Genomic DNA, 14,640 nt, shown 5'->3' with positions numbered 1-14,640 from the left:
AGATTTTGATGAAATTTTCTGGTCTGCCCCCCCCCCCCCCCCCCCCATGGGCCCCCCCCCCCCCCCGATCACCACCAAAATTTAATCATTTCTTCCTTATCCCATTTCCAACAAACCCTGAAAATTTCATCAAAATCTGTCCATAACTTTTGAGTTATGTTGCACACTAATGGACAGACAGACAAACAGACAGACAAACAAACCCTGGCAAAAACATAACCTCCTTGGTGGAGGTAATCAATCACATCACAGTTTGAATTCCAAGCACTTTAAAGTTCAAGCACTTTTCAGACCTTGAAAACAACATTGAAATTCAAGCATTTTCAAGGGTTTCAAGCATCATACGAACCCTGTCTGATGGATGTGGACTCGTCCACCAACGGTGTCCACACCCAGTCCATCTGGATCCAGTGGATCTTTGGGAGGAGGTGGAACAGGGGATAAATCTGCTGTTAAGTTTTTAAATAGGCTGTAGATGATTGGGAACAATTCACCGTTAACTAGGATGACTTATTTATTGTACTGTGTGAGATTGACTGTTTTGGTGATATGTGAGATATGTTCACTTTTGTTCCAAATAAAATTGCCCTTTAAGGACATTAAAGAGTTTTCAATTCAATTCAAATCTGCATCAACCATTTAATGCAATTATGTCAAAATTAGCATGTTGACTCGTGTGGATCCACAGGTTCTAGATGTGGTAGTTTTTCAGCTGTTGTGTATTTTTTCATGTTGTGCCACATTTGTCCAACAGTCGCCAAAGTGTTCTGGACATAGCAACATGATTATAAGGATATCAGATTAAAATGACTAGTATCTGACAAAATATTGGTCCGATCAATTGACTGCTTTCACTAGTCTGTTCACTGAGCAAAAATACAGAAGGATGACAAACTGCAGCAGTCAGATCTGTACGGACATGGACACGGACACACACACAGAGGCCACTTGGCTTTCATAATCTAGATATTACATAGTTCAGAATGTTCTGTGTTTTAACTTCTGTTTTCAGTGTTTTGTTTTCGTTTGTTCTTAAAATACCACAAAAGAATCGTATTTATACTTTTACCCCATTTTATTTTTTTAAATAGAAAACCTTTCGCAGTTGGACAGAGTTTAAAGAACAAAAATGACCAAAAAAAAAGTTCAAGAATGACAGCATCGATCACATTCATCCTTGTTCGATCTTAAATATCAAGCACTGACACGGTTTTGCTGAAAGTGGAGCAGTGATCAGATGTAGCACTACATCGGACACTTCCTGCCCAGAGGCACCGAAGACGGGGCAGAACAGCGAACCGGGCCTGAAACACAGAACCAGACCCGTCCCAGCTCCATGGAACCAGCAGTGAAGCCACGGCACCGCTTGCTCCGTTCAACCACAAAACCGACAGAACGTTCTTAAAGACTGAGACTGAAATGTGTGGAAGTGGAATAAAAGCCGGAGTGGTCGGACGGAGCCGGCGCCTCCGTCACCTTCTACAGTAAAACAACCACACACATGCACGTTCACACTCAAACACACCTAACATATGGTACCTACCACAGATTGTGCAAAACTCTTTGGTGATAATGAGTTTAAGAATAATACGAAAAAATAAAACACTATCCTGCAGCTGACATGGTTATACAATCTTTCCATTATACATATTAAAACAGTCAGAAAGTAGAAAATGGAGCCTATTTCATTCTAATTCAATAAATTAGACAGGAAAAGATGAATTGCAGATATCAAATCCAGCAGTTGGGTTCACAGAAATAAATCATAAATGAAAATATAAACCCTGGAGAAACAGTAACAGTGTTATGTCAAAAGCAACAGAAAAACATAGTAAATTAAAAGAATCAAATAAATGGCCCTTAGTAATCATTAAGATAGGTGTGATTGGAGTTTTCAACAATGAAATGTTCAAATTCAGTCTGTTGTAAACATTCACAAAGAAAAGTTGAGTTGTATTTGGAGCGTTGAGGACACCCACACCAGTCTGTTTTCTACAAACACAACACAGGCGTTATTTAAGGACCACCAGTGTGTACGTCACTGAGGTACATGATAATGACCCCTGGACCAGACCGAAGAACCCCCTCCGCTACAACCCAGTACCTCCGCACCAGAACCAAAGGCGTTGTTGAATTGTTCGTCAAGGCGTTTCTGTAAATTTTATTTAAAAAAGACATTTTCAAAATATATCCATGTGCAGTCTCTCATTTCAGTAAAAAATAAATTAGGTAGCGAAAACACCACTAAGAGAAGAATGTGAGTCCAGACCAGCATCAGGTCGACTTTACGACAGTCTGTGGTCCGCCGTTTCTCACGCTGTCCTGACGGAGCCGTTATTGCTGGCCAACCTCCTGAAGCTGTGGTCATTCTTCTCCAGCCAGAGCTCCGCCAGCTGTTGGGTGGAGCCGTGCGACGAGGCTTTGGAGCCCAGGCACATCTTATATTGCTTTGCCTCTAGGTTGGGGTCACATATAACCGGGTGGTGGACATGCACTATCCCTGTGTCTGTGCTTCTGAACAACTTAATCCCTGACTGGACGAATTTATTAAAGAGGTCGACGTCCTCCAACCCCCAGCCCTGTATGGAAGTGTCGAAGCCTCCTGCTCGAATCAAGTCACCTTTGTAGACGCAGACGATCCCAAAGCCGTAGTTCCTCCACAGGCCCGTCTTGGACGTGAAGACGTAGTGGTTGTTGCTAGGGACTTTCCCAGCGTACACCACCTTGGGGTCATACTGACTGAAGATAATGGGAAAATAAGTCTGCTCTCCAAGGCCGGTATTGGCCCGACATCGCTTCAGGAATTCGCCGGTAAAGAGCAGGTCCACGTCACAGTAGAAGAGCAGAGAGTCATTAGAGAAGTGTGATGAACCCACTTCCAGAGCCAGAGCCCTGGAGAAAGACCCCGCCACGGGTTTGATCTCCATTTCCGCTCTGGGATATTTCATGTGATACTCCCTCATGAGGTCCACCTGCTTGACCCGCTCAGTGTTGTTATCGGTGTTAAAGAGCAGGATCAATAGCTTGACGTTCTGGTTGGGGATCAGACAGACTCGTTCAAAGTTGGCCATGAAGCGTACAAAGATGTCATAGCGTCCAGACAAAGGTACGAGAATGTTGACCTTTTTCTCCTTTGTTTCCCTTTGGTCCTGGCCAGACGTGGCGAGTTTGAAAGGCACCAGCATCTTGAGGGAGTTGGACAGAAATGAAAGGGAGTCAGACTCTTTATTGATGTGGCTAGCAAGAGCTCTAGCATCCATTTCTTCCTCCTCTCTGAACTGGATCTGGCTGAAGGTCTGCTGTAAGTAGGCGTGTCTCCTCACAGGAACCGTCATAGTCTTTCCTTTGTGCTTCTTGTACAGCAGCAGCAGATCCAGGACATACTCTGCCCCATAAAGGGGGCTGACCCTCCGGTAACCATACTGGATTTCTTTGAAATCAATAACCCGCCCTCGTGTTTTGGCGTTGGCGTTTATCATCTCCATCACTTGCATGATGATGTCATCCAGGGCTTGCCTCTGGGACGAGTCCATGCCACGGCGGGGAGGTTGACCATCAGACGACGAAAACAGATACTTTCCCGTCAAGAACTCCCACTCCAGGACTTCCTCTCTCTGCCGTGGATGGAAACGCATGAATGAGGGCGGTGTTCCGAGTTGGAGGTCTTCTCGGCTGGGCTCGGCTGCTCCGTAGCGCCACATCTGGACGATCTCACGATGAAGCTGAATGGTACGATAACGCAGGTCTGCGATCTTGCGGCTGAGCATGTAGCTGTGGAGGCGATACTGGTACGGAGGGTTCTTGTTGGGGTGGAGGGTGATGGCGCGATGGATCTTGCTGTTATGGAGATCTCTGATGTAGCCCTTTTTATTTGGTTCATAGTTCTCATAGAACAGCTGCTGCATCTGCACACAGAAGAGAAGAGGTCTTTGTTAGAGGTACTATGACATTAAAGGGTTAAGACACATTAAAACTCAAATCATGCCCTCACTGAGTTTATAATTTACAGTGAAAATGATGATGCCTGATGCTGATTTTTTTTAATTATTCCGTACTAAATTAGATCCATGGTGGTAGAAGAGCTCGTTAACAAACACTGCACAGATGTTTTCTGAGGTTCAACATTTTTATAAACCAATGTTTCTAATCTACAGGATTCAGACAACCAGAAAAGTTTAGCTGATACTTTTCAACTCCTGATGCTTATTTGTTTTTGTGTCAGTGCATTGTGTATTTGGTGTCCTCTCCCTCCATCTGGCCCTTATTTAGCATCAGTGTTAGGGCTAGGATTAGAGTTGGGGTTAGGGGTTAGGGTTAGGTTTTCCATCTCTGTGCTCTTTATTTCAGGGAATAATAACTCTGTCCACTCATGACATATTGAGTGATAATAATGCATCCCTCTGTTGGAAGCCACCTTCTAAATGGAACAGTGGAACCCCATTTTCAGATATTGCAGAAGAGGAATGACTCCCTCTGTAGATACAAACAACTTTAAGGGAAAAAAAAATACTATCATATACTAAGGGAACAAAGTAATGACCACAGTTCCATTCTGTTTGTGCTGTTGCATCTACTTAAACCTTCTTAAATCTTACAGACCAGACGCTGAAGGCATTGGTTGTTTAGCCGACACTACTGTGCAGACTGATAATAGTTATGTTTACTGCAGTCTTACTGGGTATTCACAAATTTGCTGTTCATCAAATTACAGCCATTTCAAAGTGTAAACACTGAGGCTGCTCATTCTAGCAGGAGCTCAGCTGGTTTGAAGGGTTTACAGTTAACCCTTACTTAGCCAGGGTTTGTCTCATTGAACCCTTGCAGGAACTGCTTCTTCCCCTGAAGGTTGTGTGAGATGCCTCTGGAATGAAGCCAAGATGAAAGTCCACAAGACAGAGGACAGGATGGACCAAAGACCTTGACAAACCTTCGCTGTTCAGTGGCCTCACCTTGGCTTCATAAACCAGAGGTAACCTTAACCCTAACCAAAACAGTTCAGCTACAATAACCAAACAGAGGCATCATCTCCTACAGGTTTTCAGTGGAATTCAACTCAAAGCATATTCAAATTAAACTAATGGCTGCTCCTTGAAATGAGATCAAAGTGGTGCTTGGAGCTAAATGTGTCCAATGCTAATGGTGTGTTCCTGCTGTTGGGTTAGGGTTAGGTGTGTTCTAGGTGTTGGGTTAGGGTTAGAGTCCAGACCAGACTGTATCCAGCAGAGTAACACCAGTGGCCATCAGCTGATGCCTAATTTGTCAGGAAGTTTATGTCCATCTCTAGTCATTTCCTCTCAATTAGCATCCATCCTGACCTCTGCTTTTGTCGGTACTAGTGCGACTTCTGACTCATTAGTTTGATTCCGTTACAGTCATTACCCTCACAACACCGCTGGGCGCTAATCAGCTGGAATCCCTCCGTGACCAAAGGTGAAGCATTGGCAGCTGAAGCCTGGTGTGCTTCATTTCAGACTGTTCTGGAGATGGTTCTGGAGGTGTTCCATGATTTCAATGCTAACTGTAAGCTGTTTACAAATGCATAATGCTACCATTTAACACAAAGACACAAGGAACCAAGAAGATTATGTTGACCTGCATCTTCTGATAACACACACAAGGCTAAGCAGTAAAAACGAGATAAACCAACAGATGTAATACAGTGTTGTGAAGGGAAACGCCAAGCTGGTGGTTTCTCTCTCTCTCTCCCTCTCCCTCTCATGCTCAGTTAAAGCAGCCTAAGTGCAGCGTTGGCTGGCTTTAATCTGCAGGACAATAGGCAGCGTCGGCCTGTAAGAGGCCCATGCAAATCTAATTGGAGACGGCATTATGCTGCTGTAATTGGCTCTTTTCTACACAACGGTGGTCTGTCCAAACCAATTCCTCTACTCAGTGGGGCATTTCTCACACCTTAGACGGCTCCAAAACAGGTTCAAGTCGACATGTAGAGTCTGGGGGTTAGCCATAGCCACTCTGAAGGTTAGGGTATGGGTTAACCTGACCAACACTATTCTCACATGTACGTAATCCAATCCAGTCAGTGCTTGATTATTATATTCCCATCATATTTTTGCCATGTGTTGTGTTGTGTGTAGATGATACTGACATTGACATCAGCAGCTAAAGCTGATGTTTTTTTCACAGCATCTGAAACATCTAAGTCCAGTTTATGGGACACATCTAGGACTGTATGTTGAGGGTTTCTTCTGGCTGTAAACACATGGAACCAGACACCACTTGGTGTAATAATGTAAAGCTCACCACCCGTCTCAGTTGGTCCATTTCCTGTCCTAGTCCTCCTTCCACTTCAACCACAGGTAACCATGATGATCAGCTCAGATCTACAGTTCAGACAACTGGGAAAATCTAGATGAGGAAACTGGAGGAGGAACTCTATCTCTGTTGTCCAATGACACTGTTTCCATGACAGCATGCTCCAAGTCATCGGTCTAGTCTTCAGGACGGAGGAACCGTTACATTTACTGGCTCCTAAGTTCGTTACTTTGTACCGTGGTTTTTACATAACAACACCATCAGTATGTGACAGTTTATCCTGACCCTGACTCTAACCCTAACCATGACCCTGACAGCTGTGATGACGCATTGTACTACGCCCTCAATGTTCTACCAAAACAAACTTCATGTTCTCCTTTTTCACTTTGATGGACCATCTTTGACATGACACTGAACTGAATCTGATGTTAAAGTACCTCCAGTTGAAATACTGTTGATGGCCACTAGATGAATTTCTAAGTTCTTTGTTTCTAGAGAATGTTAGTCCGACACAAACATATAAAAAAATAAAAACTCATCTCATCTCAGCTTTTCACACCATTTCACAGAGTAGACAGTGAGAATCCTTAGGACAGTGTCTGAGTTTTTAAATTGTTTGCTAACCTTGATCAGATCTTACACTTTTAAAAACTACCAGTGACCTAAACTACACTGCACTTTAAAACTTTTTGTCAAACTCTTGTTATTACTAGCTTTTTTTTGTCATCACCGATCTTTTAACCTGTTTTTCTCCATCTCAGTGGGATTGCATCTGGTTAAATAAAGATTACATAAAAATAAATAAATCAGTAAAATAAATCATTTACTGTATCCTTTTTCCAGTTTTACCAAATTTTTTTTTATCATGTTTGTACTTTGATTAACCCTTTCATGCCTGACGTCCACATTTGTGGACACATAGTTGAACTGATGTTCCAAAGGGTTCTAAAGGTAATATAGTCCAAACCACATGGGTTCAGTCTGTTTAGACCCTCAGACATACAATGAACTAAAGGATCATCTTCAGGTTCAAGGTGACTTTATTTATACCTGTGGGTAGATTTGTTTTGCAGCAAGCTCTCACTCACTTAGTTGTAAAATGTGGACTGATCTGAGATCTGCTACAGTGAACCTCCTCAGACCCAGACTTGGGTTTACTGTCCACGACTGGAAAAGAGTTTCACAGCTTTATACCAAAAAACAACAACTGTCCACCGCAAAGGACATTCCATAAAAATAATAAAAAATGCATCTGAAAAAACTGTTGCATCATGATGTTTCCAGTACAGGCAATAATTACATTTTTAAAAAGTCAAAACTTGTACTTTCCTGGGTCTCAGGAGGGCAAGTATCTTCTTAATAAAACTGTATTTTTAAAATAATTCTAAATGCATTTCAACTTTAGCCTAATTCTGAGAAATAAAATCAAAACAAACAAACCTAGACACTTTTTTTTTCATAATTCATGAATAAAAGGGTTAATATTGTTATAAAAATAAGAGAAAGTGGCTGTAACTTCAGCTTTGACAGTGGAAACTCACTGTGAAGAAAAGCCAATCACCTGGATCAGCAGTGTTCAATACTATCAGTTCATATGAGTCTTATTACTCCAACATGTGAGGAGCTCTAATAAAGGAGGAATGCAGCCAGCCTTTTGCTTTTTGTCCTCTGTGGACTGGACGGGACTGGGCGATGGAGCAGAAAAGGCTCTTTGTTCCTTCAGCTGGTCTCTCCATCCAGATGTCTCCCAGGGAGAGATGGGAGATATGACCACAGCCATACACTGACCACATGTCCAACAGAGGCTAACGCTAACCCAACAATAAACTTCCACACTCTGACATATGACAAAACCCAAAACAGTAAGTCCACATACTTTCAGAGGCAAGTCAAGACTCATAAGCAGTAGTTACATATGACAAGTGAACACTTATGAAGCAACTTCCACAGCTGCAACATTCAGAGGCATCATTGTAATATGAGATTTATTCACCCTGACTCATGATTTTCCCACATTTCTGATAATAGAATAGAGGCCAAACATCCTGTCTGTGCATGGACCAGATTAGCAGCTTTAACTGGAGAGAGTGTTCTATCAAACTGCAGCTGGAGTTGGTAAAAGGAGGTTCACACTGTTCACCAACAACAAACAGCAGTCATTCTGATAAAGAAATCTACAAGGAATTCATTGTTGTATTTGAATCTTGTTTGTTTGCTCCTTTTACCACAAATGTAAATAAGAATGTCTTCTTCATCTGTGTTCCTGGTTAAACAAAGGTTAAATAAAAATATGAATAAATGAAACAGAACAGCACAGGCAGTCAGAATAAAGGTACAGTATGAAAGAATGGTCAAGTCTAACTAACACTAACTAACCTTAACTAACCCTAACCTGAACTAATGAGTCAGCAGACGAGGAACAGACCAGTTAAGTCTAACTAACCCTAACCTGGTCCCCAGTATCGACTGACACCCACAGACTAGACATCAGTATCAGTCCGTCCAATCACTGCATCCCTATTTGAAGTATTTTTAAAGACACATTGTGAGGAAATGATCGATTTGAATATTTAGAATTGTCAACTGATGCAGAACCATGATGTTTTTCTCCAGACACGTTATGGGAATTAATTCATGAGTCACTCAATAAACTGTTGATAAGAGAAATGATGTACTTCCAAATATACTATGTCCATCATTGTAGATTTGTATGAGTGTCCCTGAAAGGGACTCAGACCCAGTTCAGACTCGATACAGACTGTACTAATGACAAACCCTTTCAAGTTCTTTGACAGGACCCCCCCCCCACATTTTATAAACTGTATCGATATGTGATTCAAGGTAAAAGCAGAAGTAAACACTGTTCTATCTCTGAACACTGAGCAGATCTGCAATCAATGATTCAACAACAGAAAAAACAGACTTTTCACCAGTGAATGTTACAGCGAAGGCCATTCAAGTCAAATGAACCGATACAGCTGGAGACACTGATGGTCCTGGTACCAGAGGCCAAGTCTGACAGAAGAAGGTTAATATGGACCTCTGGGTTTAAGGTCAGGATCAGGGTTGGACCTCTGGGTTTAGGGTCAGGGTTGGACCTCCACATCAGGACTACACCCAGTACTGTGGAAGTACACAATCCTGGGTCAAAAAACACACACTCATACACTGAAAAACGTCTTTAAAGAAATAAACTAGAAGCACTCGGAGAGCACAGACCTCTGCCAAGGCTGATCAGTGCCCCCCCCCCCCCCCCCCCCCCCGATCACCACCAAAATTTAATCATTTCTTCCTTATCCCATTTCCAACAAATCCTGAAAATTTCATCCAAATCTGTCCATAACTTTTTGAGTTATGTTGCACACTAACGATCAGTGCCCCCCCCCGTGGGCCCCCCCACACCCGATCATCACCAAAATTTAATCATTTCTTCCTTATCCCATTTCCAACAAACCCTGAAAATTTCATCAAAATCTGTCCATAACTTTTTGAGTTATGTTGCACACTAACGGACAGACAAACAAACAGACAAACAAACCCTGGCAAAAACATAACCTCCTTGGCGGAGGTAAATAGAAAAAGTCCAAGCTGTGAAATGTTCTCAGAGTCAGAGGTAAGTATCAGCTGGATGTGTGCAAAGTTAACTGAACCATTCCAACTTTAAAATATATTGAAAATAATGAACTTAAACTTCAAAATGCAAATCAGTTTTCAGCGTCAGCACTAGTTCAGAATGTTCTGATGCTGTTTCTCTGTCATCAGGTCTTCATTTACTGTCATTGTCATCTTAGGTTTAATTCTGTTTTGTTGAATTTAAATTATTTTCTTAACTTTAAGCTCATTGTTTCCACACAAAGTTCATCTCTTCAAACAGAAGCTCAGAACCAACTTGAAGGAAAAAGCCATGATCTTTAAAATAAAAATGTCCACATGAATCCACAGTTTTCTGTCAGCAGAAGCTTTTCTTTCCATGACCAAACGTCCTCCGACCTCAGCACCTACACCACCCACAAACCCAGGGGAAAACCCTGCATATAGAGTTCTTTAGTTTGCTCCCAACAGAGAACAGAACTTACCAAATCCAACCTAAAACCGTCTGTGAACGGCCACACCAGAATACCCAGAATACCCTGTGACACATTCTACAACAACTCAACCCTTTACTTTTCATAGAAAACTGTGTGTTCTTAACTTGTATGTTTGCATTAAATTGAACATACATGGTGTGAGTTACTGAAGACATGATTCCACTACAGGTTCAGGGTTAGAATTACTGGAACTCTCTAGAACAAAACCCAGAAGAACAGATGGATCATAATGGTTTTGCTATTGTCCATAAACTAAGTTACTACAGGAACTGGGATCTCCAGTCCACGTTCACTCAGGATGGCGCCGTTAAGTGTTCTACTGATGCAGATCAATCTCTTACCCGTGAATAAAACTTTCTTCCAAAAAAGCTAAGTATGCAACTCAGGACAAACCTCTGAAACCCTTCTTTATTAAGTGTGTTAATGATGAAAACGTTTCTAAATCACAAAAGGGTGAACAGATTCACATTCAGGCATGAAATTCTCTTAAAGTGATCTTTAGTAAAAATAACATCAGTGGTTAAGGTTAGGGTTACAGATCAGGCCTTCCTGTAACCTCAGGCGGACTCTCATCTGGAATTCTAAGCTTCATCTGAGAGGAACCAACCAGGAGCAGCTCTCTTAAGGCAAAAGCCTAAATTAAAACCTTCCCAAAAAGCAAAGGGAAAAACTACCCAATATTGGTCAAAAGTTTCTTTTTTTTTTTTACTGTTGAAAGTAATTATAGCTGTGTGGAAGGCACCAGCATATTTGTGGAGTCCTGGTGGTCCATGGACCTAGCATTAAGGAAGCACCGCCCAAGGACGCTGGAGGAAGAACAGGAACTGGGACGTGGGTGTAGTACATGGACCTAGCATTAAGGAAGCACCGCCCAAAGAGGGTGGAGGGAGAACAGGAACTGTGACGTGGGTGTAGCACATGGACCTAACGTTAAGGAAACACCGTCCAAGGAAGGTGGAGGAAGAACAGGAACTGGGAAGTGGGTGTAGGACATGGACCTAACATTAAGGAAGCACTGCCCAAGGAAGGTGGAGGAAGAACAGGAACTGGGAAGTGGGTGTAGGACATGGACTTAAAGTTAAGGAAACACCGCCCAAGGAAGGTGGAGGAAGAACAGGAACTGGGACGTGGGTGTAGCACATGGACCTAACATTAAGGAAGCACTGCCCAAGAAAGGTGGAGGAAGAACAGGAACTGGGAAGTGGGTGTAGGACATGGACCTAAAGTTAAGGAAACACCGCCCAAAAAAGGTGGAGGAAGAACAGGAACTGGAACGTGGATGTAGGAAAGCAGTGTGTTTTAACACACACTGACAAAAGAAAGTGAATATGTTTATGTAAGTCTGTAATCTGCCCCTCGGTCCCTGCCCTAAACACCATCTCCATCCCAAACCAAAGCTTCTTTTGAAGTTCAGACAATCACCGTGTTCAGACCATTACCACATTCAAACCACTTCAGATCTCTACCATATTCAGACAACTACCACGTTCAGTCCATTTAGGGATTAGGAGGCTGGGTTAAGGTGTTAGGGTTAGGGCAGGGGTGTCTAATCCTGGTCCTCGAGAACAACTACCCTGCATGTTTTAGATGTATCCCTCTACCAACACACCTGATTCAAATAATCAGCCTATCATCAAGCTCTGGAGAAGACTGATAATGACTGTGAGGTGTGCTGGAAGAGGAAACATCTAAAACATGCTAGATAGTAGCTCTTGAGGACCAGGATTGGTCATCCCTGGGTTAGGGTGTTGGGTGTGGGGGTGCAGTCAACACTGAGCTACACAGGTTGTAGTGGTTGGGGGGTTAGGGTCTCAGTTCTGCATGACAGTGGCAAATGGAACAGCAGATAAACACATAAATAGACTGTGTTGCAATCACATGTGCTTGTCAAACTAATGAATCCAAATATTGTTACCTCCGCCAAGGAGGTTACGTTATTGCCAGGGATTGTTTGTTTGTTTGTCTGTTTGTCTGTCCGTTAGTGTGCAACATAACTCAAAAAGTTATGGACAGATTTGGATGAAATTTTCAGGGTTTGTTGGAAATGGGATAAGGAAGAAATGATTAAATTTTGGTGGTGATTGGGGGTCGGGGGGCCCACGGGGGGCGCCACTGATCAGCCTTGGCGGAGGTCTGCGCTCTCCGAGTGCTTCTAGTTTAAAATGTTTTAATACAGTTGTTCGTATGCTGGTGGGGCGGCCAACATCCTCCAGTCCAATACTGTACCGACGTTCACACATGTACAGACTGGTTTCAACACCATGTGAGTGACTGGTTTCAACACCCACTGGATAAAGTTCAACTGTGGAGCTCAAACCTTCATACACCACTCCCACTTCTGAGGTGTGCCCGGGAGGGGAGGGGGGGTGGGGGGATGATGCAGTGGGACACTAATTACAACTCCGTCACCATTTGATCCCAACGACCGGCCGGTGCTTCGACCCCCAGGTGAGGGACAACAGCTGCACACCGGTGGTTATTGCTCCAGTCCAGATGTTAGTGTTGATCCACATAGTGACCATGGGAAAACAGCAGGTAACCATGGTAACCCAGGCCCCCCAGGTAACCCAGGCCCCACAGGTATCCCAGGCCCCACAGGTAACCATGGTAACCCAGGCCCCCCAGGTAACCCTAACTTAATGCCAAAAGCAGATGTGTTTTCATCTTGTTACACTATTTACATCATCTTGGTCATGTTTCATGTTTTATGGATGAACAGAGCAGTTGTGGGGTTTATTTGTTTGTTTTTAAATCTCCTAGGACCCAGCAATGCATTTTTGTCCTCTATAGGTAACAAGAGTTTCACAGCTTTATTAAAAATAAATAAATAAATAAATGCTGTCCACTGCAAAGGACATTTCATAAAAATAAAACAATCCATCTAAAAAACTGTTGCATCATGATGTTTCCAATAAAAGCAATTATTTAATAAAAAAAACAAAATATGTCCTTTCCTGGATCTCAGTAGGATATAATCATTTGAATGCTGTCTAAATGTTGGTTTACGTCTTGGTAATTCTCCTCAAACACAAAACTGAAGTAACTGAAGTTGTCTCAAAATGTAAGTTCAAAGTACATATAAACTCTAACCCTACAAACATAAATACTCAGATACAGATGACAAAAAACAAACAAACAAACAAAAAAAAAACAGAAAATCAGTACTTGTACTTTGTTACTTCAGTTCATGTAGGAACTTGAAATGAGGCTGTTTTAGGAACAGCAGCATTGTAATTTTTCTTCCATTATTTTCTCTTAAGAACAATGATGCAGCGTTTTGTGGGCAGCAGCGTCAAACCAGTTCCTGTTTTTCAGCGGTTTCCATCCATCTGGGCACAGATGCTCAGACCGGGTCTCAAACTTCTCCTCGTGGCCAGACGGGCACAGGAGAGAAAACAAAAACCTTAAAATGACAATGATATGGTTTTGCTGGGAGGCTGCAGGAATGTAGAGAATGTCTGTATTTCAGATTTTTCACAACGAATACAAGACAATGTAAAACTTCACAAGGACTGATGTTTCAGAGACAGCGTCATGTCTTATTTGTCATCACTGGAAATGTTCCTGTAGGACGGCACTTCTATTTAATATGACCTTCACACCTGAAGCACAAGATAGTCTGATCTACTGACAGAACACCAACTGAAGCATGGACTGATTTATCTAATGGACTTCAAACAAACTATTGTGGAGCAGTCACGTGAACCTTCAACCGCTGCCACGAATCGACATGGTACCTCTGGTCAACGAGGCTCACGTTGAAGGGTTCAAAGCTGAACCTAATCCAGTTTTCCTGTGCATTAAAGAGAAAAATTGTGCTCCAACATCAATTATGTGTTTAGGAATGCTGAACCTCTAGGAACTTTAAATGGAAGCAGTGATGATGGTGGTGGTGATGGTTGTGGTGTCTGTGGTTGTGGTGTCTGTGGTGGTTGTAGTTGTGCTGTCTGTGGTGGTTGTGGTGTCTGTGGTAGTTGTAGTTGTGGTGTCTGGTTGTGGTGTCTGTGTTGGTTGTAGTTGTGGTGTCTGTGGTAGTTGTGGTGTCTGTGTTGGTTGTAGTTGTGGTGTCTGGTTGTGGTGTCTGTGTTGGTGATTGTGGTCGTAATTGTGGTGTCTGTGGTGGTTGTGGTGGTCATAGTTGTGGTGTCTGTGGTGGTTGTGGCATCTGTGCTGTCTGTGCCATCTGTGGTGGTGGCGGTTGTAGTTGTGGTGTCTATGGTGTCTGTGATGGTTGTGGTTGTGCTGCCTGTGGTCTGAGGAAACACCTGAGAAGACAGAGCTC

General features: G+C 42.7%; 1 protein-coding gene across 1 annotated transcript in view; it reads right to left on the bottom strand.

The window, feature by feature from the left end:
• Window positions 1–1,056: 1,056 nt before the first annotated feature.
• Window positions 1,057–14,640, bottom strand: part of chsy1 (chondroitin sulfate synthase 1) — a 32,715-nt gene continuing 19,131 nt past the window's right edge. The window contains exon 3 of the mRNA XM_030121909.1: window positions 1,057–3,905. Coding sequence (XP_029977769.1) covers window positions 2,313–3,905 — 1,593 coding nt within the window. The 3' untranslated portion in view covers window positions 1,057–2,312. The remainder of the gene's footprint in view (window positions 3,906–14,640) is intronic.

Source organism: Sphaeramia orbicularis, chromosome 3 (assembly GCF_902148855.1).
Source record: "Sphaeramia orbicularis chromosome 3, fSphaOr1.1, whole genome shotgun sequence".
NCBI lineage: Eukaryota > Metazoa > Chordata > Actinopteri > Kurtiformes > Apogonidae > Sphaeramia > Sphaeramia orbicularis.
This window is presented reverse-complemented; position numbering and strand designations above follow the sequence as displayed.